At 27.3% G+C, this 22,680-nt stretch overlaps 1 protein-coding gene across 1 annotated transcript in view; it reads right to left on the bottom strand.

Annotated features, from left to right (window-relative positions):
- LOC100200640 (C-type mannose receptor 2) overlaps window positions 1–22,680 on the bottom strand; it is a 57,000-nt gene that overhangs the window by 29,452 nt on the left and 4,868 nt on the right. Inside the window, exons 4-6 of the mRNA XM_065798478.1 lie at window positions 11,241–11,356; window positions 9,481–9,741; window positions 9,226–9,288 (exon numbers count right to left, since the gene is read on the bottom strand). Coding sequence (XP_065654550.1) covers window positions 9,226–9,288; window positions 9,481–9,741; window positions 11,241–11,356 — 440 coding nt within the window. The remainder of the gene's footprint in view (window positions 1–9,225; window positions 9,289–9,480; window positions 9,742–11,240; window positions 11,357–22,680) is intronic.

Genomic DNA, 22,680 nt, shown 5'->3' with positions numbered 1-22,680 from the left:
ATTTATGGGTCTTTGTAGATTTGCATTTGCAGTTAATCATTTTACAGTGCCACTAATACCATCACATGGTGACTTACCATGACTTGTAGCAAAAAATGTCCACTCTGCATCAATGTCAAAATCATCTTTATGGAAACAGTAAAGGTTTTTGTGGTTTTTATACTGTGCAGCATAACCATCTGAAAAATAAAGAATCTTTGAAATATTAGGATGATTTTCTTTTAAATAATTAACTATTTGTGTTTAAACTTCATACACAAAACCAATGTCATACTCATTATCTTCTCACATGAAGCAAAACTATTTTTCTTTAAGCTGGTCATTTTTGTTTAATAAATAGACGGCAGCAGAGTGTAACAATCATTGACTTTAGCACCAATGTTAACCTTAAATTTAATCTTGAATCACAAATGCGTAGTTTTCTGCAAAATTACTTAAGACAATATAGTCTTTTCTTTTTGTTGCCTTAGTACCTTGCTTGACATTTTACAATGTAGGAATGAGCTGTTAATTTGTTTATTGCCTCTGATAACATCAATTTGTATTTTTCCATTGTTGTTCTTTAACAGATCAATACTGTTGTGTCTGTTTTCTTTTCAATTCAAAAAGTTTTAAATTGTACCATGTAATTGTATGTAAACTATGTATTGTATGTAAACTATGTATTGTAATATGTATTGTTAAAATCATTATTTTAGAAGGATGAATGTTTTTAATCCATATACTTGCAAATCAAAAATCTTATAGATATAAGTACTTTCTCAAAAAATATTAAGAAAGATCACTGAATACAGAATGTTCAAAAACCAAATGAAACAAATATAAACCAAAAAAAAATTTTGAAAACAATATTTTCTAAAGTAATCTTTACTTTATTAAAAATGCAGAAATTTTTTTGTTGTTGTTGGGAAAAGTGGGTAATCTTCCCCCCTCTGGTCATCTCCCCTGAAAATAATTTTAACACATGTTCATCAGGACTACACTGGATGCTGGAATGCTGCAATTTTCAGAGCTCCAGCTATATTGAAAGGTAGTGAAAAATCAATTGCAAAACCCCGCTACAATAAAGTGGGGACCGTGCCCTATTATCCATATATGGAAATCCATATACTTGCAGATCAAAACCATCTTTTTTTTGTTGGTAAAATCAATGAATGTAGAATGAAGTGTAACAACTTTTTTTTTTTGATTTCATTAAGGCCACATGTTAAGGCCACATGTTAAGGCCACATGGGTTTCTTGAGCATCAAAATCAGGTATATAAAAAATTGCCTAAATTTATTTAAATTGATAAATACAGGTACTTAAAAATAATTTTTTACCTTTCTGATCATTTCATTGGATTCACCACTCCTGAAAATAGCCAAGTACAAATTTATATAAAAAGTAATTAGATTAAATATAAATATTTTTTTTAAGTTATATAACCTGAAACATAAGTAAAAAGATATTTAAAAAAGATGAGTAAAATATTTTTAAAGTTATAAAACTTGAAACCTCTAAATAAACATTGCATTTCTGAATGGACAAGAGGGGGCTGGCCAACATCTGTTAAAAGTAAAATGGTCATATTTCAGAATCTTTTTGGAGCCAGAGGCTGAACTTTCAAGGAATTCTTATTTTGTTAAGTACTCTAAACTGTGTAAAAATCATCAAAATCTCAAAATCTGAAAAAAAAAAAAAAAAAATCATAATTTTTGTGAAACTAGAAGCTAATATACAGTAAATCCCAATAATAAGCAAATAAGCACTAACTGACATTGATATACTGTTATTTCGCTTATTTTTAAAACATTTCTAAGCATATTTTCAAAATGTATCAGTAATATGTTTAAACCTGTTAAATCGATTTCCCAACACTTTGTTTTGATAGAGATATTTGCTTTTTTCGCTTAGCATGGCAGCAATTTTCTTAAAAGAATGGAGCAATAAATAATTAGTAGAAAATGACTTATTAAATTTTTTTCATTTTAGACTGTGCTTCATCTATAAAGACTCATTAGAAATTAATGATCAAATTAATAAAACCTCAACTTATACCAAAAAATAAATTACAGGAAATCATCAATGTCCTAACTATTGCAAATTTTCACATATTTGTGGAATATGTTGACACCATTATAAAAAGAATTCTTTAATTGTTTACTTCTGCTTTTTTTTTTATTATTTTGAAGAGGGATTTATTATAATTATTTTTTGAGCTTACTTATTTTTATAGTTTTTTTAGGAGAAACTTATTTTCATGCCTGCATTTTGAAATCAATTTTGATTTTTTGTTTAAAGAACATTCTTGGTTCACATGTGTAATTATTTCAAACTTTTCTTATAGACATGGTTTATTTCTAACATTGTTTGTATGTAAATTGTTTCCTCTGAGAATGTACCTGATAAACAATATATTGGCTTAACAGAGGGTGAATGGAAAAAAACATTTTGCCAATCATAAGCAATTCTTTAAAAATCAAAAGTATTAAAAAGACACCATTATCTCAAAAAACATTTGGGAATTGAAAGATAAAAATATTGTTGATTTTATATTAAACTGGTCCATCCTTAAAGTTTTAAGGATATACATTGATATGTATGCATCTATATATAATAATATTTCCAAAAATTGGACATGGGTCATTCCATGCCAAATGGACCAAAATTTTTGGATTTCAACATGGACCACCTCAGATTTTGATGAAACTTAATGGGTTAGTTAATATCAATGAGAAAAGTATTTCCTGAAAATTTCAGAATAAAATCTTTTGTGGTTCATGAGATATGATCATTTGAAATTTCTGATTTTTACCAAAATAAAAACTTCAGTAGCAAAAACATGTTTTGTTCATACTTTGAGGCTCTATATTTTAAAAACAAAATTTCAGAAAATCATCTAGCTTTTTTTTTATTGTATACAACTCTAGACTTACTTTAATAAAACTTTGACATTGAAATTTCAAATGTCATATTTTTTTCCTAAAAACCTAAGAAATTGTTTGCAAATAAAATAAAAAGTTGGTTTTTCCAAATTTTTAGAAATTTACCAAGAAGATAAAATTTAGTAAAAAATTATAGACTTTTAAAAATGGCTGCAGCTAAAACTTAGGAAAATGTGCATCTACTTTAAACCATCCGTAACTTAGGATCAAAACTGGTTGTATAAGATTATTTTTTCTTCTAATTTAATAGACTTTATTACAGTGATTTCAGAAAAAAAAAAAAGTGGATACTCATGGGGAACTTACAAAATCATAACAATGAAAATTGCCCAAAATGCACTAAAAACAATAAAAATACAGTTATTGTTGTACTTTAGTTTGTATTATATATTGTAATACAAAGTATGTATGAACTTAAAAGAATTTTATATTCAGTACTAGAAATGGTCTTTAATTAAGCCTGAGTTAAATAGCCCTAGCTCTTGCCTGCCCCCTCTCCCCCTTCCCCATCTATATATTTTTAACATGCACATTTTTGCCCAGAACTTAGAAAAAAAATTATTATATGTCCAAACACAACTAAACATACACATTTAAAAACTATGAAATTTATTTTCTAATGTTAAACAGTAAATATACTGCATATAAAACTTATGTTAACTTACTTAGTAGCCTATTAGGTAAAAATGAAAAGAAAGACTTTTAGTCTAATTTACCTAATATTTAATATCATGACTATAACTTTTGCAATACTTTTCCAATGCATTCACTATTCCATCCCTCCCCATTAATTTGACTTATTTGATTATCATGTTCAAATTTAGATTACAACTAATACAGAGTTATAAGAGTTTAGTTGTCAACACTATGCACAGGTTGATTATGTAATTAAAAATATTATTATGTAATAAACAATCAATATAAACATTGAATATTTTAAATAAATTTTTGCTAAAAAGTTTAATCCAAAGTGGTGTATTCTAATTGGAGGTGCTTCAGGTCTCCATCAGTATGTGTTTATGAGTACCACCAGAATGCAAAATTTTTTAGACTATTAAGATCTCTTGCGATTAGCTGTATATGACTTAACAAATCAAGACTGCATGCTGTACAGTTGCGATAACTGCCCAGATACCAAAACTAAAAGAGTATCTTACTGCTTTGTTTGATAAGCACAGCATGGAAGAAATCAGCTTCAATCAGTGGCAAAAGGCCAAAAAAAAATATGATATAGTTCCAGTAACTCTTGGATGATTTTATTGAAAAACTTGTCAACAAATAGAACAATTAAGAGACCATCATTATATAGTCAAAAATCAAGTGTCATATTTGCAGCATCTAAAAATAACATTACCAAGTAATCATATTTTAGTATTACTAGACTTAGCTGAAAATTACAGTTTTTTAATTCAAGATGCAGTACAAGTCTTCCATTAGAACAACAGTCAAGCAACATTGCATTCTTTTGTTATTTACTATATGGAAGAAAATATGACAAAAATGTAAAAGTGTTTGTATCATTTCAGATCATTTACAACAAATACAAACTCAGTTCATTGTTTCATTTATGAAGTAATAAAACATTTAAAAGAATTGATGCCTTACTTTAATCATTGCATTTTTTTTAGCGATGGTGCAGGTTCACAATACAAAAATTCCAAAAACATATCTAACTTATGCCACCATGAACTAGATCATAAAGTATCTGCAGAATGACACTTTTTTGCTACATCACATGGAAAGAGTGCTTGTGATGGCGTTAGGGGCTCTGTCAAAAGACTTGTAGCTAGGGCCAGTTTACAATCACTAACAGATCGTATCAATTCACCTGAGAAAATGTATGATTGGTGTAGACAAAGTATCAAAGGAATACATTTTCAATACATTATAAATGATACAATTGTATCACATTGCATAAATCTTAAACTAGAAGAACGTTATGCTACTTGTTCAACAATTCCAGGAACCAAATTCAGCTACCACGGAAACCACCATTGTTTTATACCACAATCATTAACTAATTTACAGATGAGACGGGTGTCATTTGGCAATATGTATACAAATGTAAATGTTCCTAAAATGCAGCATATGGTTCCATTTACTTTTCTTTTACCAGGAATTAATATAACATGTGTTTATGATGCAAAATGGTTTTTAGGAAATATTGTGGAAATATCTGAAGTCAAGATGTTCTTATCAAGTTCATGAAGCAGTCTAAGTCTACATAAAGAAGATATTTGCTGAGTTCCAATAACACACATTCTATGCAAAATTTCATCTCTAAAAGTTCAATAAACAACTGGTAGATAATATGAACTACCAGTTCAAGAAAAAACTGAATTATTACATTGTACAATAGCATAAGTAACATAATTAAATAACAACATAGCAAAATTATTATAAATTTGATTTACTTGTTTTAAACATAGCTTTTTAGCAAAAATTTATTTAAAATATTGAATCTTTATATTGATTGTTTATTACATAATATTTTTTATTACATAATCAACTTGTGTATTGTGTTGACAAGTCAACTCTTATAACTTGTTGTATAAGTTGTAATATAAATTTAAACATGATAATCAAATAAGTCAAACTAATGGGGAGGGGTGGAATAGTGAATGCATTGGAAAAATATTACAAAACTTATATTCATGATATTAAATATAAGGTAAATTAGACTAAAAGTCTTTCTTTTCATTTTTACCTAATAGGCTACTTATAAGTTTTATATATATATATATATATATATATATATATATATATATATATATATATATATATATATATATATATATATTAAAGAACAAAAAACAACTTTTTCTATGGTACTTTAAGTTTCATGCCTATACGGCAATCATCAGCCATTGAATACAAACTCAAAAACAAAAAAAACTGCTAAAATTACAAAATACTGTGTAGTGGGATCTTAACGTCACTAAGAAAAAACAAAATATTAGCTAATCACCGGTGTCAAAAAAAGATAAGAGGAATTTATTCTTGTGTCTGCATTTTGAAATCAACTCATTTCGTTTATTTAATAAGTTATCACCTTTATATGTTAAAATAAGGAATTTTTCGTATAAACAAAGATTGCAAATTTTTGACGAAGTGTTATAAGGATTGCAATGTTTTACAATTTTCCACTTAATTAAGGGTGTAAACATTTTGTCTTTTATGTCCCAAATTTCTTTAGACAATTCGGTATCATTTTTATATTTATTAATGTTAAAAGATTTTAGATGGTTAGCATAGCGAAATTTAAATGGAGTTTCACATAAGCCAAAATATACTTTTTCTTTGTAGTCAGGTTCATTTGACGACACGGTTGCTTGATAAACGATGTTCTTTGACAAGCACTGATTGTTCATGGGACAGATGGATTTATTGACACAGTTGCATGTTTTTCCCTCATCTTTACCTTGACTATATAATATCCTGTGGTTGTGCGAATTAATGATGGACTTGATGTTTAGCATACATGAGTAGCTTATTTTAATGGTATTTCGATTAAATATCTTACGAAGTTTGTGACCAACCGGAAAGTGCAGGTCTACCATGTTCAAAAAACGACTTCCTATTTTTGTTGCAACATTGGTACTGAAAGGTGGGTTGTACCAGATTATGTTTCGCTTGTGATTTTTGAATGAGATCTGTTTTTTATTTGAATGGTAGGTGAATTTGCAGATAAAACCTGATTTAAATAATGCATCTTGATAAGGAGGAATGGATTGTTTAAAAATATTTTCATTAGAAGAATTGGTTGACAATCTTAGTTCTATAGTTTGAGGAAGGCTTTTTTGTATACTAGGAGGGTGGTTAGAGGCAGCATTTATATAACTGATGGAATTACCAGGCTTGCAGTAAGGTTGGAAAGAACTGTCATTAAGATTTAACGTTAAGTCCAGATAATTAACAATTTTAAAATTACAGCTGATAGATATATGAAGATCATTATTATTAAAAACTTTCCTGAAGTGCTTTTTAATTTTTTCCATCTGTTGGCCACTCCGGTTCTTAAACACTGCTAGACCATCATCTCTATACAATCCAAATTCATCTTTATCGTAAGATTGTGATAATTGAAACAAGATAAATATTCCAACTAACTCACAAACTTCTGCGCCATCAAAGGCTCCCATGGTGACATCAAATAAGCCTCCACTTTTTTTAATCCAAGCTTCACCGTTGTTAAATAATAATGATTTCCTGGCATGGTATATTAACTTTTTTTCATCTTGTTTTATAATTAAGTATTTTTCAGCAAAGGCTATAGCGTTATTCAGTAAATTTTCATTAATTGAAGGATAAAAACCAGTTATATCGAAAATTAAGAATTTGTATAAATGTTTTTCTTTAATACTTTGAAACCAATCTATAACATTCTGTGAGTTTAGCCATTGATTGATGCAAACTTTTTTTCTAAGATCACTATTTATTTTTGATAGAATAACTTTAGAAACTCTACCTACTTTGTTTTTTGCAGGATTTAATAGGCGAACTGTAGGGTTGTTTAAAAAATTATCCTTGTGGTCTTTTAGAGTGATAAAACAATTGGAGGTGCCATTTAATTCAATTCTGTTGAAAACATGATTAGTTAAAAGGTGTTTGCTTTCAATATTTATTTGATCTTTCAGATTTTGGTCAGCCTTTTTATATGTAGATGTAACGGCGTTCTTAAGGAGGTGGTTATACTCTTCTTTGGAAATTCTGTACATATTAGAGGTTTTGTCGGCTTGAGTTAAAGTATTATGTGATTTGCGCAAAGATTTTATATCGCTAGAAAGCTTTTCTTGAAACTTGTTGTTCACTTTACAAAATTTAATATTTTTAACTAGATTAATTAAATCATTTTCAAACATAGCCTTTTCTTTTATATGAGGAGGACATTTTGCAGATTTAATGCCATAGTTCTCGGGTTTGGATGAATTAGTTTCGTCAGAAAATTTATTTAGAAAGAATAAAGCTAATTTAAATAATAATAAATTTAAATAGAGTTTCACATAAGCCAAAATATACTTTTTCTTTGTAGTCAGGTTCATTTGACGACACGGTCGCTTGATAAATGATGTTCTTTGACAAGCACTGATTGATCAAAGGACATCGTTTATCAAGCGACCGTGTCGTCAAATGAACCTGACTACAAAGAAAAAGTATATTTTGGCTTATGTGAAACTCCATTTAAATTTCGCTATGCTAACCATCTAAAATCTTTTAACATTAATAAATATAAAAATGATACCGAATTGTCTAAAGAAATTTGGGACATAAAAGACAAAATGTTTACACCCTTAATTAAGTGGAAAATTGTAAAACATTGCAATCCTTATAACACTTCGTCAAAAATTTGCAATCTTTGTTTATACGAAAAATTCCTTATTTTAACATATAAAGGTGATAACTTGTTAAATAAACGAAATGAGTTGATTTCAAAATGCAGTCACAAGAATAAATTCCTCTTATCTTTTTTTGACACCGGTGATTAGCTAATATTTTGTTTTTTCTTAGCGACGTTAAGATCCCACTACACAGTATTTTGTAATTTTAGCAGTTTTTTTTGTTTTTGAATTTGTATTCAATAGCTGATGATTGCCGTATAGGCATGAAACTTAAAGTACCATAGAAAAAGTTGTTTTTTCTTCGTTAATATATATGTATATCGCTCTATTTGAAGTATCTTTTTAATATTGAGCACTCTTTTACGACTATGAGTTTTGTTTTATTATTATAATACAAAATAGACTTAAATATCAATATATATATATATATATATAAATATATATATATATAAATAAATATATATATATATATATATATATATATATATATATATATATATATATATATATATATATATATATATATATATATATATATATATATATATATATACAAAGTTTTTATTCAGCTCAAAATGTGTAAATATTCTAATAAAGAAGACAACTGTTTAAATTTTTGTTAAAACTATTTAATTTATAAAACACATGTTTTAACTATAATATAGTATATCATAGCCATCTTCAGTTAAAATATATTAAAATCCTTAAATCAAGTTAGTAAAATTAAATTATGTTTCTAGCCAATCTCTACAATCCTAACTTTGTTCTCTTATATATAAGGGACAAAAGATTGGACCACTTTAAGTAATTATAATTGTCAATAAGATTTTAACATTTTTAATAGTAAATGCTGGAACACTTAGTAATTGCACTTGTATATTGCATGATATAAATGTTACAGTATGATGGGGTCAGTAACATTTTATGTGGCTAAATTGGATTTAGTAAATTAATCATACCGATGCATAATTTACCACATCTAGTACTTGATTTAACAATGGCCTTTTGATACAATTGACATCCTAAACAAAAAACTCCATTAAAAATTAAAGTTGTATACAATGCTCTCAAAAAAATCATTTTGAAACCAAAATTAATATTTTTATTATGAAATTTTTCTGTTAACTTTGTATTTAAACCTATCGTTATTCAAAAATCCCACAAAATAACAAATAATAATAATAAAAGCTAAATTAGAAAACATACTTTAATACCTTTGACATTTAGCCATATATCAGTAACTTCCGTTACGCCAAGGTATTCATTATGCACTTTAACTTGATAATATGCTGCATCTTGCTCTGACACTGGAGAGATTGATAGACTTTTTGCTCCTTTGTTATTATTTAGTAACTTGTTATCTTTCTTCCATGTAATTTCTTCAGAACCATTATGATTAAAATGAGTGACAGCTAACAATTCTACACACTCACCAATAACTACATTGTAAATAGGTGCCTGATACAAGTAGGTATCTAAATAGCAATTAACAATTAAATTAAATTATATATATATATAATATATATATATATATATATATATATATATATATATATATATATATATATATATATATATATATATACATTAAAAAAATATACTAAAATTATTTTAGTCACTACTATATATTTTAGTCACTATGTAGGAAGTTCTATGTATCAAGGTATTTTAAATATATCAAGTCCCAAAAAGGACTCCAGATTTGAAAGTCACAAAAAGATAACTTTATCCTAGTTTTTGGTATCCAGGAGCTCTAAAAATATAAATAAGTTTCTGGACTACTAATAGGAAAAAAATTAAGACTTTTAGGTTAGAGGAACAATTGTTTTTTGAACCCGGAGTCCTTAGGTATAATGGCGGCAAAGACTCCGGGACTCCAGGACTCCGGGGTTAAAAACAATAAGTTTCAAGTTATTAAATCTCATGAATTTTTTTATTATAGCAGATAATAAATCCACAAACATGTTTAGAGCTTCTGGACACTACAGACTTGGAAAAAGTAGAGATGCAAAGCCAAAGTTCTTTTGGGACTCCGCATCCCTGATCAAATCTCATATACTAGTAAAATAACTATGAAAATAGACTATTGTTGGCTGAAAAGAGGCAAACTGGCCATCAATTTCTGTTGTAACTGTTGATGTTACCAAAAATATTCACAAATGATGTGGTGAACTATCATTAATTTTTTCTGAGCTTCTAAAACAAATGAAATTTCTTGAAGATGAAAGAATGTGTACCTACTGTAGTCAAATCAAAAATACTCTCATATACACAAGCAATAAAACAAAATCTAATAAAACCAAAAAAACTAAAGTTTCAATGAATGGTTTTATCTATCCATAAATTCAAAAGCAATATTTAAAAAAAAACTAAAAAAGTATTATTGTAAGCTGTGTTACCCAACCAGTGAAAATGAAAACAAAAGTACAAACATAGAAACTTATAAAAATTATTCAAAAAGCATTTAAAAAAATGCTATAAGCAATCACTGCCAACACTTTACAAAAAAATACAAATAGAATAATACATCTTACTAAAAAAATAACAAAAAATCAGAAAAATCAACAGACCTGCTAATAATCAAATTGGACTGCATAGATACTCAAAAGTTAGCAATTAGCAATTCAAAAAATTAATAGATATTAATAAATTCAAAAATGTTTCAATTAACCAAGATAATATTGAAAATGAAAATCTATTCGACTATTGGAAAAATCAGAAACTCCAGAAATGCTGCTCTTAATCACAAAGTTGCCAACCCATATAGGAGGCAATATGACGGCGAACACAACAGGTACAAAAACTATTAGGAAATCTGTTAAGGTGAACTTAAAAAGATTGAAATCGAACACATTATTAACTCAATTCAAGAATTTAAAAACTGAACAATTTAAACTGCTTCTATTCAAATGTAACTTTGCTAATCAACAAATGATATGAGTTTCAATTGATATAGGCTAAACCAATCACATACCTTGGGTATAACTTAATCCTGGTTTGATGCAAAAACTGCTGTATTTTTGCCTAACTATACTCATAACAACAATAACTGAACCAGCAAAATTATTAACTCTACTAGATCTAAACAAACTAGTTAAGTAAACAAAAAGTTGAACTATAAAATTGACAACAAAAATGTAAAATCATAAAATGTTTCAACTATTTCAAACTAGAGATAAACCAGCCAATTGAGAAAATAAATCAAGCTGTTCTATTATATATAACCCCACACATAATGGAACAATGATCAAATTTAACAAAACAACACACAAACTGGACCTAGATATCAAATAAGTAACAATCTTAAACGAAAAAACTACATGACATCAATATCTAATAAAGCTTACTCTAAACTAGATGCATTGAAATGCACAAAACATTTATTAATTTTATGATTAAAAAGTCTTGAAACGGAAGAATTAGAGGCCATCTCACTCAATACTTTAAAATTAAATTAGATATAAACAAAGTAAAATAGTGTCATGCAAATCCAAAAGCTTTTTCATCAAATCTAAATGTTCCATTATCAAGTATCAGAGAAGAATCACATAAAAAATACAAGCAAGTTGCTAAAAACAGTTACCATGAAAACTTCTTTAGCAAAATAATATTACATATTTAAACAGCAACATATAATAATAACAACAACAATAATAACAATAATAATAATAATAATAGTAATAATAACAATAAAAATAATAGTAATAATAATAACAATAATAGTAATAATAACAATAATAATAACAATAACAACAATAATAGTAATAATAGTAATAATAATAGCAACAATAATAATAGCAATAATAATATTAATAGTATTATTAATAATAAGTGATAATAACAATAATATCAAATTAATAATGTAAATTATTAATATTTAAAAGTTTTATAATATAATATTTCAAATGTAATATTTATGCATATAGACTATGCCTAAAATGCATAAAAATACATTTTTTTACTTTTTCATTTTTTACTAACCTGAAACAACATATTGGAAATTAAAACTAAAATTGTATAATAAATTATTAAAAAATGAAAACAAATAACTAAAACTGAAAGTCAAAACGTTCATTATTTATAATAAATAAAAATCTCTAGAACACAGTTACGGAGTTATTTCAAAAACTTTTATAAAATTCTTTTTATCATGTAATCAGTGTAAATAAAGTGTTTCAAAAAATGTGTGATGAAAAGAGTAAATAAAGTTTAAAAAAATCTAATTAAAAAATAATAATAATTTTAAAATTAAAATAATTTAAACAATATTTTATTTATATAATAAGTAATTTTTAGAAACAGTCTTATAAAATGAATTTTTATTTAGCTTAAGAAAAGGGGGAAAAGGTAAATAAACAGTCTAGCGAACTCCGGAATTCCGGCCGGAACAAGAGTTATATTTACGTTATTTTCTACTTCCAAGATTAAAGTGAAAGCCTGCGCTTCAGCATCGTAGTTTTATAATATATATTTATAACTAGAGATGTAGGTCTCGAGACGCCTCGAGACTCATATATAACTGTCTTGGTATTGGTCTTAAAGCCTAAAGTCTTGGTCTTGAAAGCCTAGAGTATTGGTCTTGGTCTTGGTCTCGGACCTCTACTGTCTATTACTTTCTTGATTCTTATGAAAAGTATCAACTCAATGAATGAATTAGTTATTAACAACAAACCGTAGATTGTCACAACTTCTCGCTCTCAATGAGAGTCTTGATCCCGGTCTTGTAAAAACTTTCAAAGTCTTGGTCTTGGTCTTGGGGTGTATATATTATGTATGTAATACATAATGTATATATTAGGGGGTTCATTTTTTAACAACTTTTTCTTTTTGATATGTATGCAAGCTAAAAAGTTGGGAAATTTAAAGTGATTTCTGAATAAAATTTTAATTTTTTGAAAAAAATAATTTTTTCATCTCGCCCAAGTAGACGACATTTTTTATAAATTTTGAAATTTTTACATATTGCCAAATATCTAGAGACCTGAGTGTAATATGCACATGTATGAGACATACTTTATATTTGACAATGTATAGATGATGTGTAGAAAAAATCAAGCTCCTAGCTCTATTGCCTCATATTGCGCCAAACTCTTTTTTTAAAGTGACGCGAGAAAATAGAGGTCAATCAATCAACCACAAAAACTATACAGATTTTGGCGCAACATGATGCAACAGTCATAGTGACCTAAAATTTTGTGTACAAGCTCCTTAAGTATGTAGATGTCAGATTTAAAATATACATCTGTGTATCTTGGGGTAAAGCTTCCCCCTCCCCATGGGAAGCAGTGCCCAATTTGACTTCAGTACTAATAGGGCTATCAACTCAATGTTAGTTTCATGCATAATTAAAATGTATATTATTTTGTTCCAATTACAATCTTTCATTTTGGAAGGGGTGGGGATTACACATCCTCTTAACACTTCTCCCCCCATCTCGCCCCCTCCTCGCCCATGCCCACCCAACAATTTATGTATTGTAGGATACTAACTTTTTTTTATATATTAGCCTAGTTGAACAGGATTGAGTTGAGGATTCACTTTTTCTGGCAATAATCTAAACAGTTTATCCATAAATGAAGTGTATACAATAACCTTTACATATCGGAAGTTATAAACATTTGTACTCAACTTTCCAATATTAACACGTTTTAATCAATCAGCTTTTTTTTTGTTTTAGTTTTTTTTAATTATAAGTTTGCCGTTTAAAATAATTGCAACTCTCATATTGGTAAAATATAAACATGGCAGAGGCAAGAAGAAGACAAAATAGTCTTATCGCCAAGCTCTCAATAATCTGTAAATAATATAGCTATCAAATCTTGTCATTAAAAATGTTGTCAAATATAAAAGGAAAAAAAAAAGAAAATTTTTTTTTTTTTTAAAAGTAAAGATAATAAATTCTAAAATTTATTTTCAAATATAATTAAACACAAAGCAAAAATAAAAAAGAAACAAACGAAAAAAAAAAAGGATATTCAAAACTATATATAGAAGTTTTTAATTATTGCGATTAAGAATTCCTAATTAGGAAGTATAATCAAAAGAATTTAAGATTTTAAGGAAAAATTTTTAGTTTTTCATAATAAGAAAATAAAAAATAAGTTTTTAGAGAACTAAATTTTTAAACCTTTGTAAACTAAATGAAAATATACTATGCAATATTTTAAAGGTTAACAAATAAATATAGCTCTAGAAGAAGTCCTTCAAGTTTTGATTAACTAAAATTATTTCTTTTAGTTTTGATTTACAAATATTTGTTTGCAAGCGTTTTGATGTCATTTTCAATTACTATGCTCCATAGTTGGGGGCCTCTAGCTGTGATAGAAAACTTAATGGCTTCAAAGTGAGTTTTAGCTTGAATATAATTATTGTTTGCAAGTCTAGTAAGGTATTTGTGCTGTATTTTTTTAATTAGCGTTTTAAAAATATTTGGCATCGTATCGTTATTGATTTTATACATAAAAATTAAATGATGATATATATTTATTTGGTAAACATTTATAATTTTTAGATTTATAAATAGTGGTTGTGAATGAGAGAGACGGTCTGGGTTGGATATTATTCTTATGGCATGTTTTTGTTTGTTAAATAGTTTGTTTAGTTTTTTTTATTGGTGCTGCACCAAGCAATGCTGGCATAATTGAGATAACAATGAAAGAAGAAAAATAGATATATTGTGAGCAAATTTGATTTAGATAAGGTTTTACCTTATAAAGTATACCAGTATTTTTAGAAATTTTATTTTTGATTAATTTTAAGTGGTTTATCAATGTGATATTTTCGTCAAGAAGAACAACTAGAAACTTCATTGAGTGTTCTCTTTTTATAAATTGACTCCCAATGCTAACATTTGGGAGCTTTAGAGGAATTTCGTCTCTTTGATAAAGGCGATGAAAAAAAATATACTTAGTTTTGGTTAAATTTAATGACAATTTATTTGTATGAAAACCATTCAGTTACTTTTAACAATTCTTTATTGACTGTTTTAAATATACTTTTTATATTACTATGAGAATAAAATAAATTGGTATCGTCAGCAAACAAAATAGAAAAAACAAAATAAGAGTCTAAAATATTCGAAGGTCTGCTTAAGTCGTTAATGTATAATAAAAACAAAAGCGGTCCTAAAATGGATCCTTGAGGAACTTCACAAGTGATTGTCTTATTGTCAGTTTTACCACCATCACAAGAAACATACTGCTTTCTATTAAACAGGTAGCATTTAAACCAAACTATATTTGCATTCTTAACTTAGTAATTTACTAGTTTTTTAAATAAAATATGGTGGTCAACTGTGACGAAGGCTTTGCTAAGGTCTATAAAAATGCCTAATGTATACTCTTTTTTATCAAAGGCTCGAAAAATATCATGAACAAGTTTAAGAACAGCATGATCAGTTGAATGATCTTTTTTGAACCCAAATTGTTTGTTGTATAAAATATTATTTGTTTCTAGAAATAAGAACAGTCTATTATACATTCTTCATTCCTGTATTTTAGAGAAGCAAGGAAGAATGGAAATAGGTCTATAATTAGAGACATTAGAAGGATCACCCGATTTGAAAACCGGTATAGCTCTTGCAGTTTTAAAGCTTTCTGAAAATATTCCTTGTTTTAAAGAAGTATTAAAAATATGCAACAGTGTTGTTATTAAATAATGCATAGATTTTATTACAACATTACTGTTTATTTTATTAACTCCTAATCCTTTGTTTAGTTTTAACGTTTGAAAAGCAATTAATAACTCATTTTTAGTCAGTTTATTGTTGATCATTATTGTATTGTTAATAGTTAAATATGACTCTACGCTAAATTTACCAAGTTTTAGTTTTAAGGCTAAATTTGATCCTACACTAACAAAAACTCGATTAAATGTTTTTGCAATTTTTGATTCCTTAAGTATATCAACGCCATTAAAGTTTATTCTTTTTGGAAGACAACTACTTATCAACTAATTAGTTGATAACTTTTTTTTACCAATTAATTCTTTAATGACATTCCAGGTTTTCTGAGTGTCGCCTTTGAATTTTAGTAATTGATTTGAATAATATATTTTCTTTGAACGATTTATAACTGGCTCAGAAATACCTTTATATTTTTTATAATTGGATTCATTATCAAATGTTCTTTTTTTAAGAAATTTTTCGTACAAACGTTGTTTCTTTTTTTATGATTTTAATATTCCGGTGGTTATCCACGGGTTCAAATACATTTTAGATTTAATAATTTTTGTTATCTCTGGAAATGCCTTATTGTTATGTTTTTGAAATATTTGAAGAAAATTGTCATAGGCTTTGTTAGCGCTTTTTAATTGTATTATATTTTCCCAGTTTTCAGAAGATAAAGATTGATTAAAAAGTTTAATAGAAACGTCATTAATGATTTGGTTAGTTATTTTCACTTTTTGCGAGTTTTTTGAAAGATTATATTTTTGAGTTGCAATAAAAATTGGAAAATGATCCAATATATCGGATATAAATATTCCAGTTTTAACTTTTGTGTCGGTAAATTTGTTTGTTATAATTTGATCAATTGAGGTTGCACTGTTTTTGGTGATTATAGTTGGTTTATTTATGGTTGGAATAAATCCCTTTTGATATACTAAATTAAGGAAATTTCTGACGTTTTTATTTGATTTTTGTTTTTGATTTGAGTATTGATTTGTTTAATCTTTTTTTTATATCTCAATTATTTCATGCATTTATATTAATTTATAAATCCAATTTGTTTAATAAATTAAAATTTCAAAATTATTTTTAGAAATGAAGACCCGAAACAAAGACGAAGTTTCTTTGGAAAATGAAAATGTGAAAATTCCAAAACATACAAGGAAAAGGAGAGAAAGTGGTTGTACAAAAGAATACTTCTTAGTTGGCAAACCAGTCGAGATGTCCTCAGTTAGGCTTCCAACCAGAGCTGACGTTATCAAGCAATTCTTCTACCTGAAGGAGAAGAATGGTCCAACTTCGCAGATAAAGCGACTTGTTTCCTGTCCCCTAACAGGAAACAAGTCGCTTTGTCTTGTTTCCTGTTAAGGAACTGGAAACAAGTTGCTTTAACAGCTTCAGCTAACTTTTTATAAAGAACCTAACACAAATATAGTAAACTTTTTCAACTTTTTTTTCATAGAAAGCAAATATTGCAAATAGTTCCTTTAATATTATTCATTCAAAAGTTGTAAAGGCAATTTTATTTTATTTTTGGTATGCAACTGAAGAAGGATTTTTAAGAAAAAATTACTTTTGCTTTAGTGTACAGTGTACCTATGTGGATTCTCCTTGGAGTAAGGAATGTATTCTAGGCTCATTATGGTTTCCATGGCTAAGATTAGGTTTTCCCATGATTGGACCTCTTACCCTTCATAGGAATATATCTAAATATATTGACAGATATTTGAATCTTAAGAAGAGCCAGCACAAGAGTCAGAGAGTGTATGTTCAATCACGTGTGCAGTTTGTGAGATTAGTGAGAGGTTATTTATTAATCTTTTTAAAAATAATGTTTTTTTTATTTATAACAAATTATTGTTTTCTGAAAATGTTTGAATATTTTAAAAATCTATTTTAAGTATATATATATATATATGTATATATATATATATATATATATATATATATATATATATATATATATATATATATATATATATATATATATATATATACATATGTATATATATATATCGCCGTTTGACAATAATTAAAATAACTAAGTAAATAAATAAAAATTTTCATGACAGGAGCAAAATGAAGACTATAGTTGTCTTACCACTAAGCCCCGTAATATATACCATACATAGCATAGCTTTTAAAAACCGTGTAAGATAATACAAAATCTTTTAAATATTAATTAAATTTTCTTAAAAATTATATTTTAAATAAAGAAAGAAAAAAATAAAAAAATTGAAAAAAAAAGAAAAATTTATTTTTCATATTTTATCCTCCTATTTCTTTTTTTCTTTTTTTTTAATTTCTTTTGTTAGATTGAAAATAATTGAAAAAAAAAAAATTTTAAATACATAAAAAAATTGAAAAAATAAAAAAAATATAGATAACAAGACAAAAAGATACAAAAGTGAATGCACACACTCACATATAAATACATGGCAAACAATTAGGAGTACCTTTTACATACGATTTCAAGAATATACAGAATAAACTTTTCTACATCCTTGGTAATAAACAAATGATAAAATTAAATCGTGTAAAAATTTACAATGAAATTTTTTTTTTTATATGTGTATATAGAAAATCAAAAAATATATTCATAATTATATAAATCAAATCATGAGAGTATTCCTATTTAACGCCTTAAAAGAAATTTAATTCATTGTCGTTTAGTAGAAGAGTTTGCTTAAGTTTTGTTTTAAATTGGTTAAGCAAAGAGAGTGTTTTAAGATCATAATTTAAAAGTGTATTCCATAATTTAGGTCCTCGATTTGTAATTGAGTATTTAGTGCCTGAATAATAGATTTTGGATTGACTAAAGTTATTTTTTTATATATGATTTATTTTTTAAAATATTGATTAAATTAAAGGCGGCGCCGTTTTTTATCAAGTTTAAACATAAATATAAGAATTTGATAAGGATTTATTTTGAAAACAATTAATATATTGAGTTTACTAAAAACTATTTTTGTATGGGAGAGTCAACCTTTATTTGTAATAATCCTAATAGCATGTTTTTGTTTGCAGAGTAGTTTATTTATTTTTGTAACGTTGGTGCTGCACCAAGCAATATTTGTATAGTTTAGGTAACAATGTATAAATGAAAAGTATATGTATTTCAAACAAGATTGGTTTAAAAACTGTTTAGCTTTATACAGTATACCAATATTTTTTGAAATTTTATTTTCAATTACATTTATATGTTCTCTCCAATTATTATTTTCATCTTAAGTTACGCCCAAGAATTTTAACGATATTTCCCTTTTTATTAAATTATTATTTTCCATGGAATATTTTGAGGAATGATGAAATAATGTACATTTAGTTTTGTTAATATTTAGGGATAGTTTATTGGATTTAAACCATTGTTTAAATCGAATAAACTATCCCTAGTTTATTGGATTTAAACAGTTTATCAAGTTCTTTGTTTACTGTTAAAAATAAAATATTAATACCTTCATTGGAATAAAACAAGTTGGTATCATATGCAAATAAAATTAAGTTAAAGATATAAGAAAAATTATTTAACTCGTTAATATAAACTAGAAAAAAGAGGGGTTCTAGTATTAAACCATGGGGAACACCGCATGTGATAGTCGTATTATCCGTTTGTCCACCTTCGTATGAAATATATTATTTCCTGTTAAACAAGTAACTTTTAAACCAAGCCAAGTTTGAATTTCTTATACCGTAGATTTCGAGTTTGGATAAAAGAATTAAAAATTAAAAATTGGGACAATTCTAGCGATTTGTTCTCCCTCTTTTGAAGATAAATTATATATGCAATAAATAAATATATGCAAGAGTGGGATTGTAATGAGTTTTATTGAATTTATAATGATGCTACTACTTAAATTATCAACTCCTATACTTTTTTCATTAGACATAATATTAGTGTTATTAGAAACCAAGTATGCATCAAAGCTGGTTTGTGAGGATTAAAATTTGTTTTAAGTTCTGAGTCCGACTTAGAGAATGAATTCACACCTATTTTGATATATCAGCTTATAAAAGTGATTGTAACATTTATTAAGTAGATTACAGAAGCAGAAGGAGATCGTAATGATCTTCCACTTTTCTATACCTCAGCTTTTTGAATGAAAATAATACGATTAACCAATATGCAAATAATATAAAGATTCTTACTCAAAATGAGATTAAATATAATAATCAGAAGGTTCAGTTACACTTTGATGGAAAGCTCATCAAGGTTAGTAAATGCGTTACCAAAAAATAAGCAAATTAAACTGATATTTTGTAATAACTTACCTTAAAATATTTCCAGGATTTAATAAAGGCTTGTGATGATCAGGCAGTTGACAGATTCTGCATTATTTTATAAGCAGGGGGAACTCATTATTTACTTGGTGCTTTAGGAATCTCTTTTGGAACAGGACTAAATCAGCTTATTGCTATCAAGTCAATTCTGACAGATTTTGATGCTTCCAACCATGGTGAGTCTGTCTCCAATGACATGAAGGAGGAGTTGGCAAGGAAGTAAATTCTGGGTTTATTAAAAAAAAGAAGGAATATGTCCAGTTTAGTGAGCCAAATACTCTTTCTGATTATGTAAGTCTTGAGTCTTGGCTAGTTTTTGATATTCTGGAACATAATAAACAGTAAGTTAAATGGCTCTTGCTTCCCTCTGTTGCATGGAAAGTTGTACCCAACTTCTTGACTTTCCAAGCTTTTGTCAAAAACTTGTCAATAGTAAATGATGTTGCAGAGAGAGCTGTAAAGACAGTTCTGGAGGCAGTTGACCTGACTTACCAGAAAAAGAAGCTTCAGAAAATGCTTCAGAAAATGCTTCTTCACAAGAACTGTCTTTACAGCTCTCTCTGCAACATCATTTACTATTGACAAGTTTTTGACAAAAGCTTGGAAAGTCAAGAAGTTGGGTACAATTTTCCATCCAGGAAAATTGAACGAGGCGTGAACTTCCTATTTAAATGCAATTCCGTGGTGCTCTGTGACAAGACCGTTAGGTCTTCTTGGGGCACCTAAATAACGAAATAAAAATTATTTATATATATATATATATATATATATATATATATATATATATATATATATATATACATATATATATATATTTATATATATATAACCTTGTTCATTTATTTCATTCTTGTTTTTTTTTTTTATTAGGTGCCACAAAAAGTCCTGACGGTCTTTGTCAAAGGGCACCGCGGAAGTGCATTTTACCAGAAAGTTCATGCCTCCTTCCTTACCGTGACGCGAAAATATATCCAGCTTGTATATATAGCTCGTTTCGAACCTAGATCTCCTGCTTATAAGGTAAGCAATCTAACCATTGCGCCACGGCCGCGATGGTTAGAGCTGTTTCATTTAAATATGATATGTTATTTTTATTCGCTTTTCTATTTTTATGTATTGAAAGTTTTTACTTGCATAATATTTATATTTAAAATTATTTCTTTATTTAATATTTTTCTATTTAGGTTAAAACTGAAATATTTACTGTAATAGGCATTTTAACTATTAAAAAAATTTAATTAACATTTAAAATGAGATTATTCTCAAAGACAGTTCACATTTTTGATGAAAACAGAGCTTGTTTCCTAACTGGAGAGCAACTCTTTTTACACCACAATATTCCTAAACTTCCAAAAATTCGGACATAATTGATTATTGCAAAGAAAATTACATTGTGTTTGTTTAGAAATTTTTATTTTTTATCAATAGTTTCTCATTTTTCTGTAGGACAATGATTTTTTGATTAAATTTACACGGTCTGTGTCACATGTCCTAAAAAATAACTGTAAAAAATCATTTCCGGTATTCCGGCTGGAAGTATATTTTGAAACCCTATACAGGCTCAGAATAGGCAAAAAATATGAGCAATCTGATTCGCTGATTTTAAAAGGGAGGCAAGTGCGGTTTTGTCGAAAAATATAATTAAAATCAAACCAACCAGATTTTTGAAATAAAGTAAAGTTAATCAATACACTTCTTGTGTTACTATCAACACAGGAAATTCAATTTGTTTTATTACTCTTCAGAGTATTTAAAAGGTATCAAAATCTATTGGTACAAGAGAATTTTGGTGCTACTGCACTTTCGCACCTCCCTTTTTTATCGCTGATTATGATAGAGAATTTTATGCTGATTAAGAATTGTATAAAGAGGAAGGTCTGAAAATTAACAGAAAGTGCTTTAATTCGATGTTGAAGTTTAAAAAAATACACTAAACAACGGTTGTATTCGCCATTTTTTAAAAACGTTTTACTTCAAAGTTTACGTTTTGAAATCAATCGTTTAGAAAATCTTTTTTTAATTACGCAACCCGGTTTTTGTTGTCGTCAAAATTAAATTATAATTAAATTAAATGTTTTTATGAATACATTTTATATATTTTTAATTAAACTTTTAAAAATTAAATTAAGATATTGCTTTTTAAATGTACATAAATCGATTGACAAACATTGGCGCAATTAAATTGCGGCCAATTTAAATTGGCGGGATTAATTTGGCGGGATTAAATTGGCGCAATTAAATTTGTGCGGCCGTGGCGCAGTAGTTAGAACGCTTGCTTTATAAGCAGGAGATCCAAGTTCGAAACGAGCTCTGGACATATTTTCGCGTCACGGTAAGGAAGGAGGCGTGAACTTCCTAGTTAAATGCATTTCCGCGGTGCTCTGTGACAAGACCGTTAGGACTTCTTGGGGCACCTAAAATAAAAAAAGTAAAAAAATTAAATAAATAAAAAATTTACATGCATCGACTG

This window comes from Hydra vulgaris, chromosome 06 (assembly GCF_038396675.1).
Source record: "Hydra vulgaris chromosome 06, alternate assembly HydraT2T_AEP".
Taxonomy (NCBI): Eukaryota; Metazoa; Cnidaria; class Hydrozoa; order Anthoathecata; family Hydridae; genus Hydra; species Hydra vulgaris.
The sequence above is the reverse complement of the archived record's forward strand: the minus strand, read 5'-3'. Positions and strand labels throughout refer to the sequence as shown.